The 17,937-nt window shown below is 44.3% G+C and overlaps 1 protein-coding gene across 6 annotated transcripts in view; it reads right to left on the bottom strand.

Annotated features, from left to right (window-relative positions):
* Nucleotides 1-1,887: 1,887 nt before the first annotated feature.
* Nucleotides 1,888-17,937, bottom strand: part of Myo10 (myosin X) — a 207,136-nt gene continuing 191,086 nt past the window's right edge. For all 6 annotated transcript variants that reach the window (XM_027400037.2, XM_027400038.2, XM_027400040.2 and 3 more), the window contains 6 exons: nucleotides 17,032-17,239; nucleotides 16,113-16,249; nucleotides 15,014-15,134; nucleotides 14,125-14,577; nucleotides 4,864-5,055; nucleotides 1,888-3,371 (listed from right to left, as the gene is read on the bottom strand). In XM_027400037.2, the coding sequence (XP_027255838.1) occupies nucleotides 3,270-3,371; nucleotides 4,864-5,055; nucleotides 14,125-14,577; nucleotides 15,014-15,134; nucleotides 16,113-16,249; nucleotides 17,032-17,239 (1,213 nt within the window). In that variant the 3' untranslated portion in view covers nucleotides 1,888-3,269. The remainder of the gene's footprint in view (nucleotides 3,372-4,863; nucleotides 5,056-14,124; nucleotides 14,578-15,013; nucleotides 15,135-16,112; nucleotides 16,250-17,031; nucleotides 17,240-17,937) is intronic.

Here is a 17,937-nt window from a genome sequence, read left to right as displayed (position 1 = left end):
TTTTTCCCCATCATGATGGATTATACCTTCAGACTGTGAGTCAAAGTAAACCTTTTGGTCAGATGCCTTGTCACAACAATTTAAAGAGCAATGAATACAGTCATTGATTTGCCACACAGCAAAGCTCACTGTTATAGCGAGTTAAATAGTTTGACTTCTAAACCTCAGTGTCCTCCCCCTCAACTTCCATCAAGGCCTCTGTGATGAGAAACAATGAAGATGATGTGTTTGGCACTAAGCCTGACATGTATGTGAACACATCAGAAAGGGACCGTGAAATGGAGGGCACTAAGAAGGGAGAGAAAAAGAGTCACCTTAGACATCCTGGCCATGATTATCTTGTAAATTTTCTTGATGCTTGCTCCACTATTCCGGTCCATCTTCCCAGTAACTATCACAGATCTGCATCCTATTGGCTCAAAGTTCTCTTACTTTCCTCATCACACTCTTCCTTCCAGAACCCTTCAGCACATACACAGATGGCTCAGACTTTGCTCGTCACAATTATCTTCTTGCCTCTTGTGTTTAGATGTTGTATCTTCAGCTAGACTCTAAGTAGCTTAACATAATTTTGTATCCTTTGCAAATTCCACTGAAGTAGTGACGTTTTGCTCTTTTAAATCCAAACAGTAATGTAACAGTACACCCTTAATAAATTATGATTAATTAATTTGTTATGGCTGGTGTTAAAGGTTTAGGGTTTTCCTTTTTCTAACTAGGAGGTCGGAGGTCAATTAAATTTCTGCAGTGCAAAGCCATGCCATGAATCTGCAAGAGGTCAGATTTTCAGGCATTATCAATTTTCTTTTTTAAATTACCGTTTTCTTCCATGAGGTAATGAAGAGAATAACTTAGCAATAGGGACTCACCCACCAAGCAAATGCTCCGGTGTCTTGGTATTTGTAGACCCCACTTATGCATCCAACTGTTTATCAACCCTAGCGCTGTTATCACTCAAAAGGATGAGATATGTCCTTGGAAAATAAAAGCTACGAACAGGGCTGGTGATGTAGCTCATCAGTAAGGCATTCCTCTAAAACTGATGATCAGAATTGCTAGGACCCACTCCCACCCTCCCACCCCACCCAGCACCCCCACCCATGAAAGGGGAGAGAACCAATTCCCACAGACTGTCCTCTGATCTCCACACTTCTTGTGCTGTGTTCCATGTACACACACACACACACACACATACACACAGTAAAAAGGGGAATGTTGCAATGGATCCTACCCCTCCAAAATCTTTCATTTTTCCATGATAATTTAGCTGACTTCCCCATATACACTTCTCCCCCTCTCCCCCCTGACCACTCTCCCCACTCCTATGGCCTTTTCAGCTCTTATTCTGTTGCTCTTTCCAATCTTGCCAAAAGCCTCTTCCCTTTTCCATTCTTGTGGGCTACACTCTGTTTTGGTTTTTGTTCGTTTCTCTGTTCACACTCATGTGAACAGGCCACTATTCACACTCATGTCTACATATGTACACATAAATAAAAATTAGAAGCTAGGATGCGCATGTGGAAGAGAACATGTTAGGCTTATCTCTTTGGGCCTGTGTCCTATTGATTTTTTTTTTTTTTCTTTTACAAGTTTTCTTTATCTTTGTGGCTGAATAAAATTCCTGTGTGTACCTGCTGCGGTTTTGCTATCCTATCCACTCATCTGTTGGTGGACATCTAGGTTGATCCCATCTCCTTATTATTATCACTAGAGTGATAATAATAGACACAAGCAATAGGATACAGAGTTGTATAGATTAAATGTTTATAAAAATGGCCTTCTGTAACTCGATATAGTAACATCTAAAAAAGTCTAAAAAGAAATATGTAAAAGTAACCCCACCCCTCACATAGTTTTTAGAACTATTCAAATAAAGTAAACACAGCATGTTAGCTAATATCTTTTATTGTCAGAATTTGTGAGCCAACAAACACCACTTTCACATAGCTGTCCATAAGGGATAAGGCAAACTTAATTTTTCTTTGCGAATAGGCTCATCTGGCCCACCTTTATAATTTTTCTGTATAAAAATAAAAGTCCAAGTTCAGATTCTTTTTCTTCTGGCCACAAACACTGTTATCTAAAGGTGTTGTGTTCAGGCCACCATTATGAAGTAGGGACGAGATAACGTGTTCATTTTACTAACGTCTTGGCCTCAGCATCTGTGTTGGGGTCCTTTAGAGGTCTGCTTGAGGCTTCCAGGCTTTGGGGGTGCAGCAGCTCCCCCTTCCCCCATTTTCAACATGGCTATATCTGCAATCTGTCCAGAGCGGTGATATAAAACTACCCTTCAAATGAAAACAACAAAATTAACTTAACTTTTAGAAATAAATGACTCCAAAATGACTTCATATTGTTCTAAAAACAGCACTGGGGCCAGCAGTTTAAGAGTGGTTTATAAATACAGTTATCTTTGTGGGCTGGGGACCTGTTAGTAATACAGCAGTCACAGGTTGCAGCCCTTGCTACATGTAAAACGAAACTGAGTCAAAATGTCTCTTTCCAAAAATACAGCAGAGACAGGAGCATCCAGGGTTCTGCTCTGTTATTAAAACCACCTTGGAGACTATAACTCTCAACTATTAAAATATACAGACAGACTGTTTACACCATTGCACATCATCTTCCCTTTGTGTTTAATGCGCACGCAACAATGATTAAAGTGTTGAGTGTATGAACGTATGCATGCATGCATGGGCAAGCACAGACTCTTAAATGAAACAAAGCAAATTGTTAATTCACATCAGCAAGGAAGGCTGCCAGCAGCGCTCCAACTACAACACACTGTCTCCTTCTGCTCTGTCTCTCCTCCCCACTCCCTCACCTTCCCTCACAGTCAGGAAATCGGGCTGGGAGGTTAGTGCATAATCAGTGGATCGATGCCCGCTTCCAAGCTCTGCAAATTCCCCCAGAAGGGGAAAGTGCTTTCCCTCAGTAGCACAGTTAAGGTCGATTAGGGTCGATTCTGCAAGTTAAGGCACTTCTGGCTGCTTTGGTGGCATCGTGGTTTTCTCCCCTTTCCTTTTTTAAGGCAAGTATCTATGAGTACTAAAGCTTTAGAAATTGTGCAGACGGTTAAGGTTGACAGCTTAATACATGATCACTGAAGTTGATGCGGTGAAAGGAGTCCCGGAAACTCCTCCCCCTGACAAACGGGGTTCCAAAAGCCTGGGCAGCTGTGTGTTCCAAGGATTGGTCAGGACCTGGCTGGCGCTGGCCTAGGCGAGAGTGGCAATTCAGATCTGAAAGACACATGGACTTGCTCATCTTCACCTGGAGCTGCCCTGGCTGCTCACGGAGCGTGTGGTGCTGTAGCGCTTCTTCACAATCATGCTGATGTAAGCTTTCATGAGCTTAGCCACATCCACCACCTGCCAAGAAGAATGGAACCCACATGTCGTCACAAGTCTCTACCAGGGACAAGCATTTGTCATTTGTCATCCATGAGAACCAATAACTCCCAATGCTAAGCCTGGGCTCCAGACTCACAGCGAAACAAGGCCTGAGCTGACCATTCCTAGCCAGAGAGAGTGAACTGGAGCTTTTCTAAATACAGCATGCACCACTTGGTGACTCCCGGACAGAAAGCAGTGATTGTATTTAATGCATGCTGTTCGACTTTGTGAGTTAGCACACCATTAGGATTTGGACTGTTATTGTCAGGGAAAATGATAAAATTTGGAGAGCACATTGGCCTTTATAGGCTACAGTAGCTAATTCCAGTGCATTCATTTGGAAGCAGCTGAGGAAGCAGCTTGGGGGTCAGGACAGGGCTATGGCTGGCTCCCTAGATGCCCAGCCCACTTCTACTGCAAACCATTCTCCTGTGCTTGGATCTTTCACCAGTATTTTCCAACGATGCCGCCACCCCTGTCTTGGCTTCCCCTGGCCAATCTGTCCTCTCAGCCTGGGCAGTACAAAGGTGTCTTAATAGGCTTCTGTTTCTCCTCCTGCCCTTCCAATCTCACCCCATACTGATATTGGTAAGGCCACTGTTGTAATGTCTTACACCACCCCAAATTTCACGGTAGGTTCCTACCTTCCATGGGATTCTTCACAGCCACAGCCCAGCAATAGGACCTTCCCATCACAGAGTCTTGACTTCTTTCTTCTCTTTGCACACTTTCCTCAACAACCCACTAAACCACATTCTCCACCTCCCTTCCCCCCAGTACCCCAAATGTCCTCCTACCCATCATCATAGGCAGCAAACAATTCATTCCCCTTTACCACTCTTTCCTGGAGTAAAGTGTATGTATGTATGTATGTATGTATGTATGTATGTATGTATGTATGTATATATATGATTTCTTTTATTTTATGTGTTTTATTTGCATGCACGTTTGTACACCACTGTTTCATTTGCATGCATGTTTGTGCACCACAAGTGTGACTGGTGCCTGAGCAGGTCAGATGTCTGTGAGCCACCATGTGGTGCTGGGATTAAGCTAGGATCCTCTGCAAAAGCAGCAAGTGCTCTAAGTGGCTGAGTCATCTCTCCGGCCTCCAGAGTAGACAGAGTAGAGTCTGACTGCTGTGATTCTCTGTCTTAATCTCCTATTCTCTGCAAGGTGTCACAGCCAACAATGTGTTTTTGTCACCAGCTCACGTCCCTTTTCTTTCTTTCCTGACTCACTCGCAAAAGAAACAAAATTCTGTGCTGTACAGACAAGAGAACTTTGGAGCTATCTGACTTTGGCTGCAGCAGAGGAAGGGCCCACCATACTGTGCTCCATACAGGAAATCCGGAGTGAGTTCTTCAAAGGAAAAGACTTGGTCAAAGGTGGCCAGGAGATGGGGCACCACTCTCCTCTTTCACTGCGACCCTGAATGAATGATATCTGCCCTGCTGCTGCCTCTTACCTCACTGGTTTCAAAGAGCAGTTCCCGCTCATCAACCACAATCTTGTACGTGTTGGCCAGGGGTGCACCAAAAGAGAGGATGTGCTCATACTGGAATACTTCTAATGGTTTGCCCTCTCCACGCTTGTAGACTGACACAGCATCTGCACTGACGCCCAGCCAGAGTTCTTGGGGGAAGCCGCCTTCCTTGCACTGTAGGGGCAAGAGAATCAATGTGAGCAAACATTGGATAAAGAAGCCCAGAATACATCCTAGATGCTGCAAGGCAGGCACCAAGGCCAGTGATACTTACCGGCTTGGCCGGTGATACTTACAAAGTCAACATGCCAGCACAGAAACTGGAGGAATTGTACCTGAGTGCACACCTTAATTGATGTTTGACTGGGTAATTGATTTCAGGATTTTCAGAAAACCAATTGGCCAAGTCTTTCTCTGATGTTCTACTTCATAATGCCCTTTCTGCATCTTGAATTGGCTGTTCTATTAGAGGTACCTGAATCAGCCGCATAGAAGAAACCAAGGAGCACACAGGTTGGGCAACAACTGAACAGCATTGCCAGCTACCCTGGGTAAGCCAGCTCTGCTCTTCTGTTTCTAGGTCTGTCCCCATCCTGTCTGGACTGGTTTATCTAGGATCAGAGAGGTAAATGCTCCCAATCACTGTGTGTTGGTGTCTCTCCACAAGAAGTGGCAGTATGTTCATTATAAACACACTTGACTGGCCTAACTACAGACTTGCTTACAGGGAACAATGGGAGGAAAACAAGAGTCTTTGTAGGGAATAGCAACACAGGAAGGACAGATAAGAACCAGAGCATAAAGTGGTAGTGTAAATTTAGGTACAAAAAAGAATATGTATAGGCACAAAGTGCCTTACTTATAAATCGGAGCAGTGGTTCTCAACGTTCCTAATGCTTCAACCACTTAATACATACAGTTCCTCGTGTTGTGGTGACTCCCAATCATAAAATCATTTTTGTTTCTACTTCATAACTGTAATTTTCCTACCATTATGAATTGTAGTGTAAATATTTGTGTTTTCTGATGATCTTAGGCGACCCCTGTGAAAGGGTTGTTTGATCACCAAAGGGGTCGAGACCCCAGATTAAGAACTTCTGCATCAGAACAAACATAACGATACCAACCAACCTACCATACCCAGGACAACAGCAAACCAGGAGCAATTAAAGTCTTTTGGAATACGTAATTGGTATCTACATTTTTATAAAGCTTCCATTTAAAGTCATCTGAGATCATGCTAAATTGCTGCAGCTGTAAGAAATCTAGAAGTTCATGTGGACGGGTGTCAGAAGCCAGCCTAGGCGACCCCCCATGCCTAGCTAGCCGCCAGCTAATCTAGCATCCCACCCCTCAGGTTCTGGGACCTGGCCTGAGAAGCAACTAACACCTATTCCTTCCCCCACTTCCTTAGTGTTTGAGATAAACAGGAGATTCCGGATACCTGCCTGAGAGCAATTAACATTCATTCCTCCCCCCACCTCCTCTTTCTCTGCTTCCTCCTTTCTCTTTAAAAACCCCTTGTAATAATCAATAAACAGAAACCTTGACAAGAAAAACTGCTTGGCCCCGATCTTTCTTTCCCGCCCATTATTTTCAGGCTTAGTCCACCTCAGACCCACGAATTACTGGTGCCCCGAGGGCCGGGGCAGGTGGCGCCCAAACATGCAGCTCGAGGTACGGATTCTTTGCCGAACGGAGACCCTCACCCCCCAAGGAAACCTCGGTAGTGCACACCGACAAGGAAGTTCTGCTCGCTGGATTGCGATGGACGCTGGTCTGGGAAAAGTTCTCACCGCTCATGGCTCATGAGTGACTGATTCCCTGGTAAGTCCCCCCTCATTCCGTTCCATAATGATGGGCCAAATTGTCTAAGGAAGTCAAACACTTCCTTTCGGGAAAGAGGAGTTTGAGTAAAATGTAAGGACTTGATTCAGTTTTTTGCCTTTTTGTCAAAAAATGTCCATGGGTCATTTTAGAAAGCCCAGACACTCATCCCCTAACTTGGAAAAAAAAAGTCGAAAAAGGACCTTAACAGATTGCTCATAGAAAAGGGACCTGAGGCAGTTCCCTCACAAACTTTTAGTTACGGGCCTTGAGCCTCATTCACCTAAAAACCTTAAAAATTACCCTGTCTTTAGTTCAAACCCCAAACCAGAAACAAATAGTAGAAGCCTAGACTGCTCAAGTACAGGAGATTTTAGAGTTTAAAAGTTTAAAAAGGATCCTTCCTGCTTACAAAAGCCACTGCCATGATGCAGCATTTTGAGTTGCACAGGGGCTTGGGAAGACATAGGTGCGGCCTCGCATACACGCAGGCCCTCGGGAGATTCTAGGAATGTAATGGAGAACAGGAACCTCCGTGCCTACTTAGGGGCAGCTGGATAGTAAAGAATATACAGGACAAATGATTGGGATCAACGGGGAGAAACAGTTAATAGTACCAAGATGGAGAGTCTTCACTTCCTTCATTTTAAGCTGGAAATACAGAAAGGCAAATACTCAATGATAAAATTCAGCAAGAGCTAAGAAAATTGGAAATTTTAGCGAAATTGCTTACAGGAGATAAGAAATTTACAGGTTCCTTGGATCAAGGAGAATGGCTCAGGGGAACATAGGACACATGTGCCAATATCATTCAAACAGCTCTAGGAATTAATAATGGCTTATGTCCAGTATGGACCAACAGAGGCTGATAGGGAATATTGCTGTAGAAACCTCACCCCTAAGAAATTGAAAGCAGGTAACCAAGGCCTGCCGGTCAGGAGGAGGAAATCTGTTATAAAGAGCAGGCAGGGACCTAGGGAGTTAGTTCAGAATTGATTTCTAGACCTGTATGGACATTATACAAAAAGGTTAGAGATACAGGTGTTGGGAACTTTGATTGTGAAATAGCTAGCTTATGATAATGTTGGTAAGGCATGCCAGACCACACTAAGGCCTCACAGGAAGAGGACTGATGTGGCGAGTTCATTAAGAATTGTTCAGATATGGACCTAGCTTACACTCAGGGATTAGCGATGATGGCTGCCTTACAGGAAATTCGGTTAAAAATAAGTTATTCCAACACAGAAAGCAAGGCATAGGGAGAAAGAAATGCACAGAGCCTTCTAGAGGTTGTTTTGGACATATTCAGAAAGAGCACCAGGTCAGACAGAGTCCCAACAAAACAGAAAATAAGGGATCAGGCTTGTGCCCAAAATTCAGCTGCAGATTTTTCAGCGGCCCAGAGGGCATAGTCGAGCTAAGGCCAAGGTCAGCCATGGCAGCGGCCACAGTCTGCCAGCCCTCAGCCAGCGGCTTGGCGCCACCTCATGCAGCCGTTTGCGGCAGGCTAGACAAAATGGCTGCCGGGGCGGCGGACAGCCTGCCTCCTCATGGTAACTTACAGCCTTGGGAGATGCCTCCATGCTATGGATACAGCCAGACAGAAACTATTTTTGAGACTTATAGAGAAGAAAGGGCAACATATTTAAGCTTAAAATTGTTCAAATTTTGGATGCTCATATTTCAATGATTGACTATAGCTACTATGTAAGAAATTTCAATTAGGGATTTTTCTACAAACTGATCATAACCTAGGCAAAAGGAGAAATGTGAGACGTATCCAAGTTATGAATGAACGGTTTGGCCACACCTGGATGCATAATGTGATTATGAATTTATGAATGCGGACGAATGGAAATGCCTAAATTGCCTTGGATATGATTAGAAAGATATTTACTTTGCCTCGGATATTGTTTAAAAAATATCAAAATCACTTTAAATATGGTCAAAAAGAGCATCCAGTCAGTCAGTCAATGTCTTAGCAGGAAAAATTATGATTTCAGCCCTAGGAGACAGTCAATTAAAAAAGTTAGCAAAAGCTAATAGCGTTAGCTTAGAGACATGAGGAATCTATGATTCTGTAAAATTTGGCAGATGTGAGGATACAGGTCTTACTAAATTTTTGTGGTTAAAAAAGAAAATCTAAAAAATAAAAGTTAATACATGATTTTAAAAGGGGTTTATAAAAAACCTCAGGAAAGAGCCATCCTGTTAGGTTCACAGCTTGAATGTGTCTTTGCATATGCAAATTAAGACAGGTCAGCCAAGATGCAAATGAGGTCTTATCAGCTTGTCGGCTTCGAAGGTTAGATTAGAAAAGGCTACTCAGAAACTTTAAATAAATCTAAAAAATTGTTAAAGACATATGTTATATTCTAAAGAAACTAAGGCTTAATAGATAGCAATTGGAAAAGATAGTTTAAAATCTTTAAATGAGTGTTTAAAAAATTGTTATAAAATATTCATTGGTTAAGTACCTTTTTTGGGACATCTAATGATGATTTAAATCCTTTAAGTAAAATTCTACAAGGAGATAATGATCCAGATATACCCAAACAGCTAACTAAAAAGGTAGACAAGTTCTATAATTAGAGGAGGCGATTCAGCATCATCAGATATATTGACTATGCAAAACCATGGGAAGCTTATGTTCTCCCCACAAAGCATAGTCCGACTTCTGTTTTATGGCAGAAGGAGCCATTACTATGGTTGCGCCTACCCGTCCACCAGCCTAAATATTAAACCCTTATTTTAAAGCATTAGCCTACATGGTACAGAAATGCCATTTAGATTCTAAGAAGTATTTTAGGAGAAAACCAAGTATGATACATGTCTCCTACGCTAAACAACAGTTTAGCTGGTTGTTTCAGAACAATGAGTCATGGGCGATTGCCTTTGCTCAGTTTTCAGGAAGAACTGATAATCAGTTTCTAGCTCATGGACTGTTACAATTTACACTAATGCATCCTTTTGTATTTCCAAAATTGTAAAAAGCAGTCCTATAAAAATATGCTATGTTAATTTTTACCAATGGTTCTATTGGGAGAGTCACGTGCATAGATTATTAATAGAAAGAAATAGATAGAGCAGACAGCTCTGGCTTCAGCTCAAATAATCAAACTGCAAGCTGTTACAATGGTCTTTTAAATCCTGATAAATAATTCATTTAATTTGTATACTGACAGTCACTATGTATTTAAGGCTTATAATGTAACAGAAACAGTCCCATGCACAGGGTCTAGTAATAGTCAAGTCAAAATGTTATTTGAGCAAATTCAAAATGTTATTCACCTAAGAGAATGCTCATGTTTATGGGTCACACGGGGAACCTATTAAATAGGCCTTTCCTTGATTACTAGCCAAATGGAATAAATTAACTGATTAACAAAATCAATTGATTTGCCTTAAATAGAAAAAGCTTGACAGGCTTGTAACTTTCATAATAGCAAAAGTCTAAAAAGAAATTTGGCTTAACCAGAGAGACTGCTGGTCAAATCATCAAACAATGAGGAATATGTCCACAATATGGCTATGGCTAATTTAAGGGTGAATCCTTAAGGCCTGTTCCCCAACCATTTATGGTGAATGGATGTTATAAGTCACTGTTTAAGATGTTTTGCTTACATGGGAACACCAAAAGGTATAAAAACAGATAATGGGTCTGGATATACTAGCAAAGCTTTCCAGCAATTTTGTACTTAACTCCCCAGACCGGTGCTACCGGAACAGTCCATGTGGCCTAGTTCCGCCCAGTGCGCATGGACCTGCCTGCCGAGCCCGGGCTAGTGGCGGGGACGGCTGGGCCTTTGGGGACGCGGCATGCCGCTGACTTGGGGGAAGGAAACGCCTGCCTCCGCGCTTCTGTAGCAGCGGTGAGACATGAGGCTATCCCACAGCCCAGGCAGCGGTGGCTCCTGAGCCGGCTGGGATGCATGGGCCAGGCGAGGTGGCGCATGCCTGTAGTCCCAGCTACTTGGGAGGCTGAGACAGGAGGATCGCTTGAGTCCAGGAGTTCTGGGCTGTAATGTGCTATGCTGATCGGGTGTCTGCACTAAATTCGGCATCAATATGGTGATCTCCAGAGAGCGGGCGGCCACCAGGTTGCCTAAGGAGGAGGAGTTCTATACCTTGCATTATTTGTGCTAAATTTCCTCACATATGATACTATAGGAAAATCAGCCTCGGATCGCCTCTGGCATCCATCAACGACTCAAAATTATGCTCAAGCCTTATGGAAAGATCCCCTAACTCACAAATGGCTCAGACCACATCCGGTCCTCATTTGGGAAAAAGGACATGCATGTATTTTTGATACTCAGGCCAATAATGCTAGATGGTTGCCTGAATGCCTTTTAAAACTATATAATCCACCCAGGGGAAGTCCCTGAGAAGCCTTCTAATTCTGTTTAATTTTAGATAAAAGATGTTGTCTTTCTGGCTACTTTCTTGTTTATCACCTTGATTGCAGTTGCTGCTGGAAGCCCTTATCAGATCTACAACTATACCTGGATGATTGTCAACCGAGCCAGTAATGCTGCCAAAGCCTCCACAACTATTGCGACCACCCCCTTCTATTCCCCCCTGATAGTTGACTTATGTGCTTTAGCCTTAGGGGCCTCTCCAGACTAGGGAACCCCTGATCATTTTTCCCCCCAGGACCTCCCTCCTCCGCTGACCTTATTCTCTCCTTAATTAACCCTACTGTTCAGGCCCCTCATCAAGCCAACCACTCCCTTATAGAGGACTGTTAGGTCTGTTATTCTTCCACCCCTCCCCTTTATCAGGGAATTGCAGGCACTTAATACCTACCTTACCTGTTCTACTGAATTGACTACTTATATTGTCACCTCTACCTTTTCAAAAACTAACCAGATTCATAAAGTCTCAGATTGACACCATCCTCGAAAAACCGGTTTTGACCCACTACCATCGCCTAGAGGCATTAGATTCTGAGCTGCCTGATGACTATAAAACCCCCACAGTCCTAAAGGACTGGATTTTTCAGGCCTTGAACATCGAACCTCCGGATTTCCTTGGCCTTGGAGCCGTCCATGACGGGAATATATCGTGATGCCGCAAGTCAGATGCCGACCCTTCCCAATGGCTGTAGCATCCTCCATGATGGGTTTAGCGTGAGACTGACCCCCAGATGCCCACTCCAGAGCATTCCTGAGCTGCTAGCCTTATGAAGGGTCATCGGAGTGCTGGGGGCAGATGCATCTCACGTAACCTAAGACAGAGGCACTACCCCTCACTGTCATATAAATGACAATATCATAAAACATAGGGTCCTGGATATGGGTGCCCATCACGTAGCCTAAGCCAGACACTCCATTTTATTATACTTAGCAGGGGGAGATGTCAGAAGCCAGCCTTGGTGACCCCCCATGCCTAGCTAGCCACCAGCTAATCTAGCATCCCACCCCTCAGGTTCTGGGACCTGGCCTGAGAAGCAACTAACACCTATTCCTTCCCCCACTTCCTTAGTGTTTGAGATAAACAGGAGATTCCGGATACCTGCCTGAGAGCAATTAACATTCATTCCTCCCCCCACCTCCTCTTTCTCTGCTTCCTCCTTTCTCTTTAAAAACCCCTTGTAATAATCAATAAACAGAAACCTTGACAAGAAAAACTGCTTGGCCCCGATCTTTCTTTCCCGCCCATTATTTTCAGGCTTAGTCCACCTCAGACCCACGAATTACTGGAGCCCCGAGGGCCGGGGCAGACGGGGCTGGGAAACACATCCATTTGGAGGGGGAGGGAATGTCTCGGGTTTTGCAGGCTGGCCTTGCCATCACTGGCACTGACTAAACCCACCACAGCTACAAAGGAGTTGGTAGGATTTGACATGCAAGCCATTCTGACCAGGGTCCCTCTGCTCTACATCATTGGTTACATTTTCATCCAGGCAGAGTCTTAAATAAGGAAATCAGGAATTAGTACTGGGGTGAGGTGGTGGCGGATTCCACTTTCTAAGACGCTGTTCCTTCAGAAGACATCAGGAGGAACAAACAAAGCAAGTGCTAGCTCAGCGTTTGTAACCTGCTTATCTACAATCTGAAATGCTTTGGAATCTGAAACATTATTAGTGCTGACTTGAAGTACTTGGTGACTAGGACTAGGGAATGTCACTCAGTGGTAGAGTACACGCTTTGTAAGCACAAGAATGCAAAAAAGAAAAAGAAAATAATCTTCTAAAAGTTGGGTTTTGCTGCAGAGTAGTGGTGGCGAATGCCTTTAATCCCAGCACTCTGGAGGCCAAGGTGAATCTGAGGCCAGCCTGGTTTACACACAATGAGTTCCACAACAGCCAGGGCTACACAGAGAAACCTTGTCTCAAAAAAACAAAAACAACAACAAAAAGAAGTTGGATTTTGCCTTTAATCTCAGCCCTTGGAAGGTGATCTGTCAGTCTGAGGAGAGCCAGTTTTACAGAGTTAAGTTTCGGGCCAGCCAGAGTGACAGAGTGAGACATCCCCTACCTCTGGAAAAATAGCAGTGGGGAGATGGGAAGGCAGACTTTTGAAATATTTCAAAGTCTGGGTTATCAGACCAGGGATGCTCAAGAAGAAAACTATGTGTAAAGTTTAAGATTAGAAAGACTATTAATGGGAGAAATTTCCCCAAGTATTTTGGATAAGGAGTCCTTTATCTGTATGTATAAAATTTCTAAGTGTGTCTGTCAGTCTAAAATCAAGGACTTTAAAAATGTAGACTTTAATAAGTATTTTAAAAATTAGATCAATAGCTTTTATGTGTGTTTGTGTGTATGTGTGCGTGTGCGCATGCATGTGTATGCACATTATGTAACACAAGAGACATTCAAGGCCTGGCGTGGTGGCCTTGCTTGTGATGCCAGCACTTGGGAGGTGGAGAAGGGATGCAAGACCATCTTCAGCTACAGAGCAAGTTGGATGCCAGCTGGGTAGATGCTACTCTATATCAACAATAGAAATCCAGTCAGCCAGCCAACCAAACACATAAGTCATCCTGATGGTGATCCTATTACAGAAACATTTGCTACAAAGAAAGGGAGAAAAAAAACAAAACAAACAAAACCTTTGAGGGCCAGCCTTGCCTCCCAGCCTGACTTCCTCAGTTCAAGTCCTGGAGCTTCACACAGTGAAGGGACAGAACAAACTTCTGTAAGTTGACCTCTTCCACATGTGTCTCACAGACACACACACATAGACACACACATACACACACACAAATAATGAATCAAGTTAAAAACAACAAAACAAAAAAACCTTTGGGAGATGAGGTTGTTAACATTAAGATCCAGAGGGCATAGAGCCAAGAGGTCCCTCTTGTGTCATGTCGTGCCCCCTCCCCCCCAACCAGGTTCTGACACAGGGTGGTCAGGACACAGCACCTGTCTGCTCGCAATGGGACATTACAGCAGCCAGCTCTTACCTCCACGTCAAAGAGTGTTGATCCATAGCCAGGCCACTCCTTGATCAAGGCCATATACTTGGCCATGGCTTGTTCCTGGTTCATTCCCTGCAATTTCTTCCACTTGTCAATGATACTGGCTCGAGCAGAGCAGACTTCCTCCTTGATCCACATGTCCAGCATCTGCTCCTCCTCCACTTTCTGCCGAACCACCGACCCGGTCCGGAAGCTTCGCCTCAGTGTCCCCTCCAGGAAGCTGGCCCGCCTCTTCTCCAGGCGTTCATATGGGGTGAAGGTTTTGGTCGACTGACTGATGCGAGCTTTGAGTCTCTGCAGAGAGTAAACCTCCTCGAGGGGTGGAACTGAGGTGTGCAGGGTGTAATTGCCCTGCAGGTACTGGAGTCTCAGGGCAGCCAGTACTTGGAGGTTCTCTTCAGGGGCAGGATGGTGGCCATGGATGACTGCTTCATGGGCCTGAAAGGTGATTGGAGGAACTTTGGTCAGGTAACTGCTGAGTATTATAAGAGGCCCCAAGGCCAGCTCACTCCTACCTGGGGGGACTGCACCCAGCCTTCCTTTAACCTTAATTCCACCCTGGCAGAGCACAGCCTACCTCGTTCAAGTTGCATTTTACTCCAGCAAAGCACAGCCCACTGCTTCCACGCCAATCCCTCCCCTTCACAGGTATCACCCAAGGCGGGAATAACTTTTATTCCTACAGTCTCTTGGCATCGATGTGTAAATCAAGTGTGTAAGGTTTCATTCTACAGAATGAGCTGCTGGCTTTTCCTTGCTGGTAAATCTACCGCTGTGCCTAAATCTAAGGACTTGAGCAGTTCATTTATATGGCACAGCAATGGGCTTCACTCCTGCCTCAAACAAAGGAATGTTTCTCAAGAGTTCCTTTTACCTGTTCAAACATAAACGCAAACTCCACACTGTCTTTTGGCACGCTGTCTGTGTCCAGGAAGCAATAAAGTTTGAAGTAGAATTTCCATGGCGAGTCCCCCGCTTCTGACGTGGCAGCTAGCCTAAGAAAGAAGCCACAAAAGACTCAATACAGACATCCTACTGATGGTGGCAGTGGTATGGTGGGGGGAGAGATGATACAAAGGACAGTCACACAACAAAACAGCAAGACAGTATGTGTCAGAGCTCCTCAGTTCTTTAACCAGAGGAAAGTCATGTGCTTCCAGCTTGGCCCAACTTTAAGAAAACAAAGAAAAAGCCTTCAGGCAAAGCCTGCTGGTAGGGACTCACTGAGGGTCCTGGTTGAGCTGGCACCATCTAATCTATTCTTAATCCACAGATACACTATTTGCTCATTTCCTTGAATAAGTCTCAACTAAGTTTTCTTAATTTTTATTTATTTATTTATTTATTTATTTATTTTTATTTTATTTGCATTGGTATTTTGTCTGTCTGTATGTCTGTGTGAGGGTATCAGATCTTGGAGTCACAGACAGTTGTGAGCTGCCATGTGGGTGCTGGGAATTGAACTAGAGACCTTTGGAAGAGCAGATAGTGCTCTTAACTGCTTTGCCATCTCTCCAGCCCTCAAGCTTTCTTAATTTAAGTCACTGTGAGTACTCAGTGGGCCACCTCTGGACACCAGGCACCTCTTCTGAGTAGGGAATTTAAGTCAGAGACCAAGGACTCTTGGTTGAAGGGACACTTCATACTGTGGGCAGGAGAGGAACTTTCGAGACCTGGGGTGTCGGTTTGAGTCCACCAGCCTCAGCTTAAAGCTTATCAGTGATAAGTAAAAATCTAAGATCTGAGAGACAAGGAATACTGGGTCTGGAAGAGAGAAAATGGGGGTGAATGGCTGAGGATGAGTGGCGGCTGAAAGATTGAGATCATGGCTTTGTCTCCAAGTCAGGACACACAGGAGGCAGATAAGAAACAGTAAATAGATTAACACAGGTCAAATAAAACTAAAGCAAACATACAATGAGGTCAAACAGGGACTGTCAAGTGTTCTTTCGGCACTGTGAGAAGGAACTTACTTTTCAAACTTGGCCAGGACATCAGCTACGATAGTCCGGCTCTCAATGGCCTTGTCTACGTGTCCATTGTACTCAAACAAGGCAAACATGTTCCTGCTGTCCTCCATGGCAAGGCCCCGGATCAGCTTCTCCACCACCTGGAAGACGAATGAGGAGGTCCTCAGCTCAGAGGCTGTGTGCACCTCACAGACATACAACCTTGTGAACTCAGCAAGGGCTGCTGGCAGGAGAGTCTACAAAGCCTCCCAAAACTGTAGACTGTGATGACCCCGGAGCCTAACATGAACTGTTTCTCTCTTACTATCTTGGTAAAGTTAGCTCTTACTTTCTTCTTGCTCCCACCTGCCCCTCCCCTAAAAGTACTCCACCCTGGGGGTAGTAGGGGATACAAAGTTTTTGTTTTTTTTTTTTGGGGGGGGGGCAGCAAAGCCACAGCATTGGGAAATTAGACCAAATCCCTAAGCCTCATCTTTATTTGATATATTGATAACTCTCGAGAAACATCGTGTTTGTGACTGATGGTTCTTCTAGTCAAAAAGGCTCTCAAGGCTATATTTGCAATCCTACCACTACCCCGGGCATTCATTGGGCTGGATTTAAAAGTACCAGGGAAAATGTGTTCATTTGGTGTGGCATCCTCAACACCCTGAGGCCCAAGCGACTAGACACACCCTTCTCATACCATCTCCTCTCTAGCAAATCTGGAGATGAGGGGTGGGATCACGTTTCAGAGACATTGGCTTGAGTTTAACTGCGTGTCTGTCTGAATGCTGGCGGTTGGTTGCTAGCTATATTGATTTCCTTGTTTGTTGTGCAGATAGGTTGAGCATAAACACCAACGTGGTTACGCTCAGCCTGGGTGCCCCAGGTGTACGGGTAGGTGGGCATCAAGCACCCTGGCACTGTTGGCGCTCCGTACCTCCCCGGCTGTGGTGTGAGAGTTGATGGTGATCTTGCAGGAACCTCCGCCGTGGCAGTACACTGTGGACGTCATTTCCTGCCGATGGATCAGAGCCTCAATTTCATCTCGGGAAGGCACAAACTCTCTGCATTTGGTTTTCTTAAGAGATTCGAAGATAAAGAGGGCATATTTTTCCATCTCGGTCCCGGGGAACTGTTCCCGTATCCTAAGAGACAAAAGGTGAACTGTGAGTTGTAGACAGAGGCTGTGGGGAAGGTTCAGCAGCAGAGGTTGGGAGGGAGGCTGCCCCCTAGTGGTGACATGAGCAAACGTCAGTGTTTTCCCTGAAAAAGAACCACTGTTTGTGTGTAGTCAGCTCCCAGCTCCCTCTCCTGTACCACTGATAGCTAAAATGATGATGCTTCATGCTGCCTTGTTAAAAAAAAATGGCCTTGAACTGAAAGAGATCCACCTGCCTCTGCCTCCTGGTATAAAGGTTTGTGTTACTGGGCACCCTTGTCCTTTGTTTTGTTGAGCTAAGGGGGTTCACTCTGTAGCCAAGGCTGGCCTTGCACTCCTGTTCCTCCTGCCTCAGCCTTCTAAATTCTGAGATTACTGGAAAGAAATACCATGTCCACCTTTGTAAACAGTGTTTTTTTTTTTTCACAGTTAAGCCAAGTGAGATTTTTAACTGCTTCTGCCACACACAAAACAATGAGATGACAGATACACACCGCTACTCAGATCCACCCACGAAATCATTTTATTATCTAAATGTTCCATAATCTCATGCTGTCATTCTCAGAATAAAATCTGTTAAGAACTAAGTTGGGATATACATATACATACATACATATATAATATATATATAGTCTAAGTTGGGGTTTTCCTACGCACAGAGTAGTGACAATTAAATGTACCTAG

The sequence above is a fragment of the Cricetulus griseus genome, chromosome 2 (genome assembly GCF_003668045.3).
Source record: "Cricetulus griseus strain 17A/GY chromosome 2, alternate assembly CriGri-PICRH-1.0, whole genome shotgun sequence".
In the NCBI taxonomy this organism is placed as follows: domain Eukaryota; kingdom Metazoa; phylum Chordata; class Mammalia; order Rodentia; family Cricetidae; genus Cricetulus; species Cricetulus griseus.
Note: the sequence above shows the minus strand (reverse complement) of the source record. Positions and strands in the feature narration are given on the sequence as shown.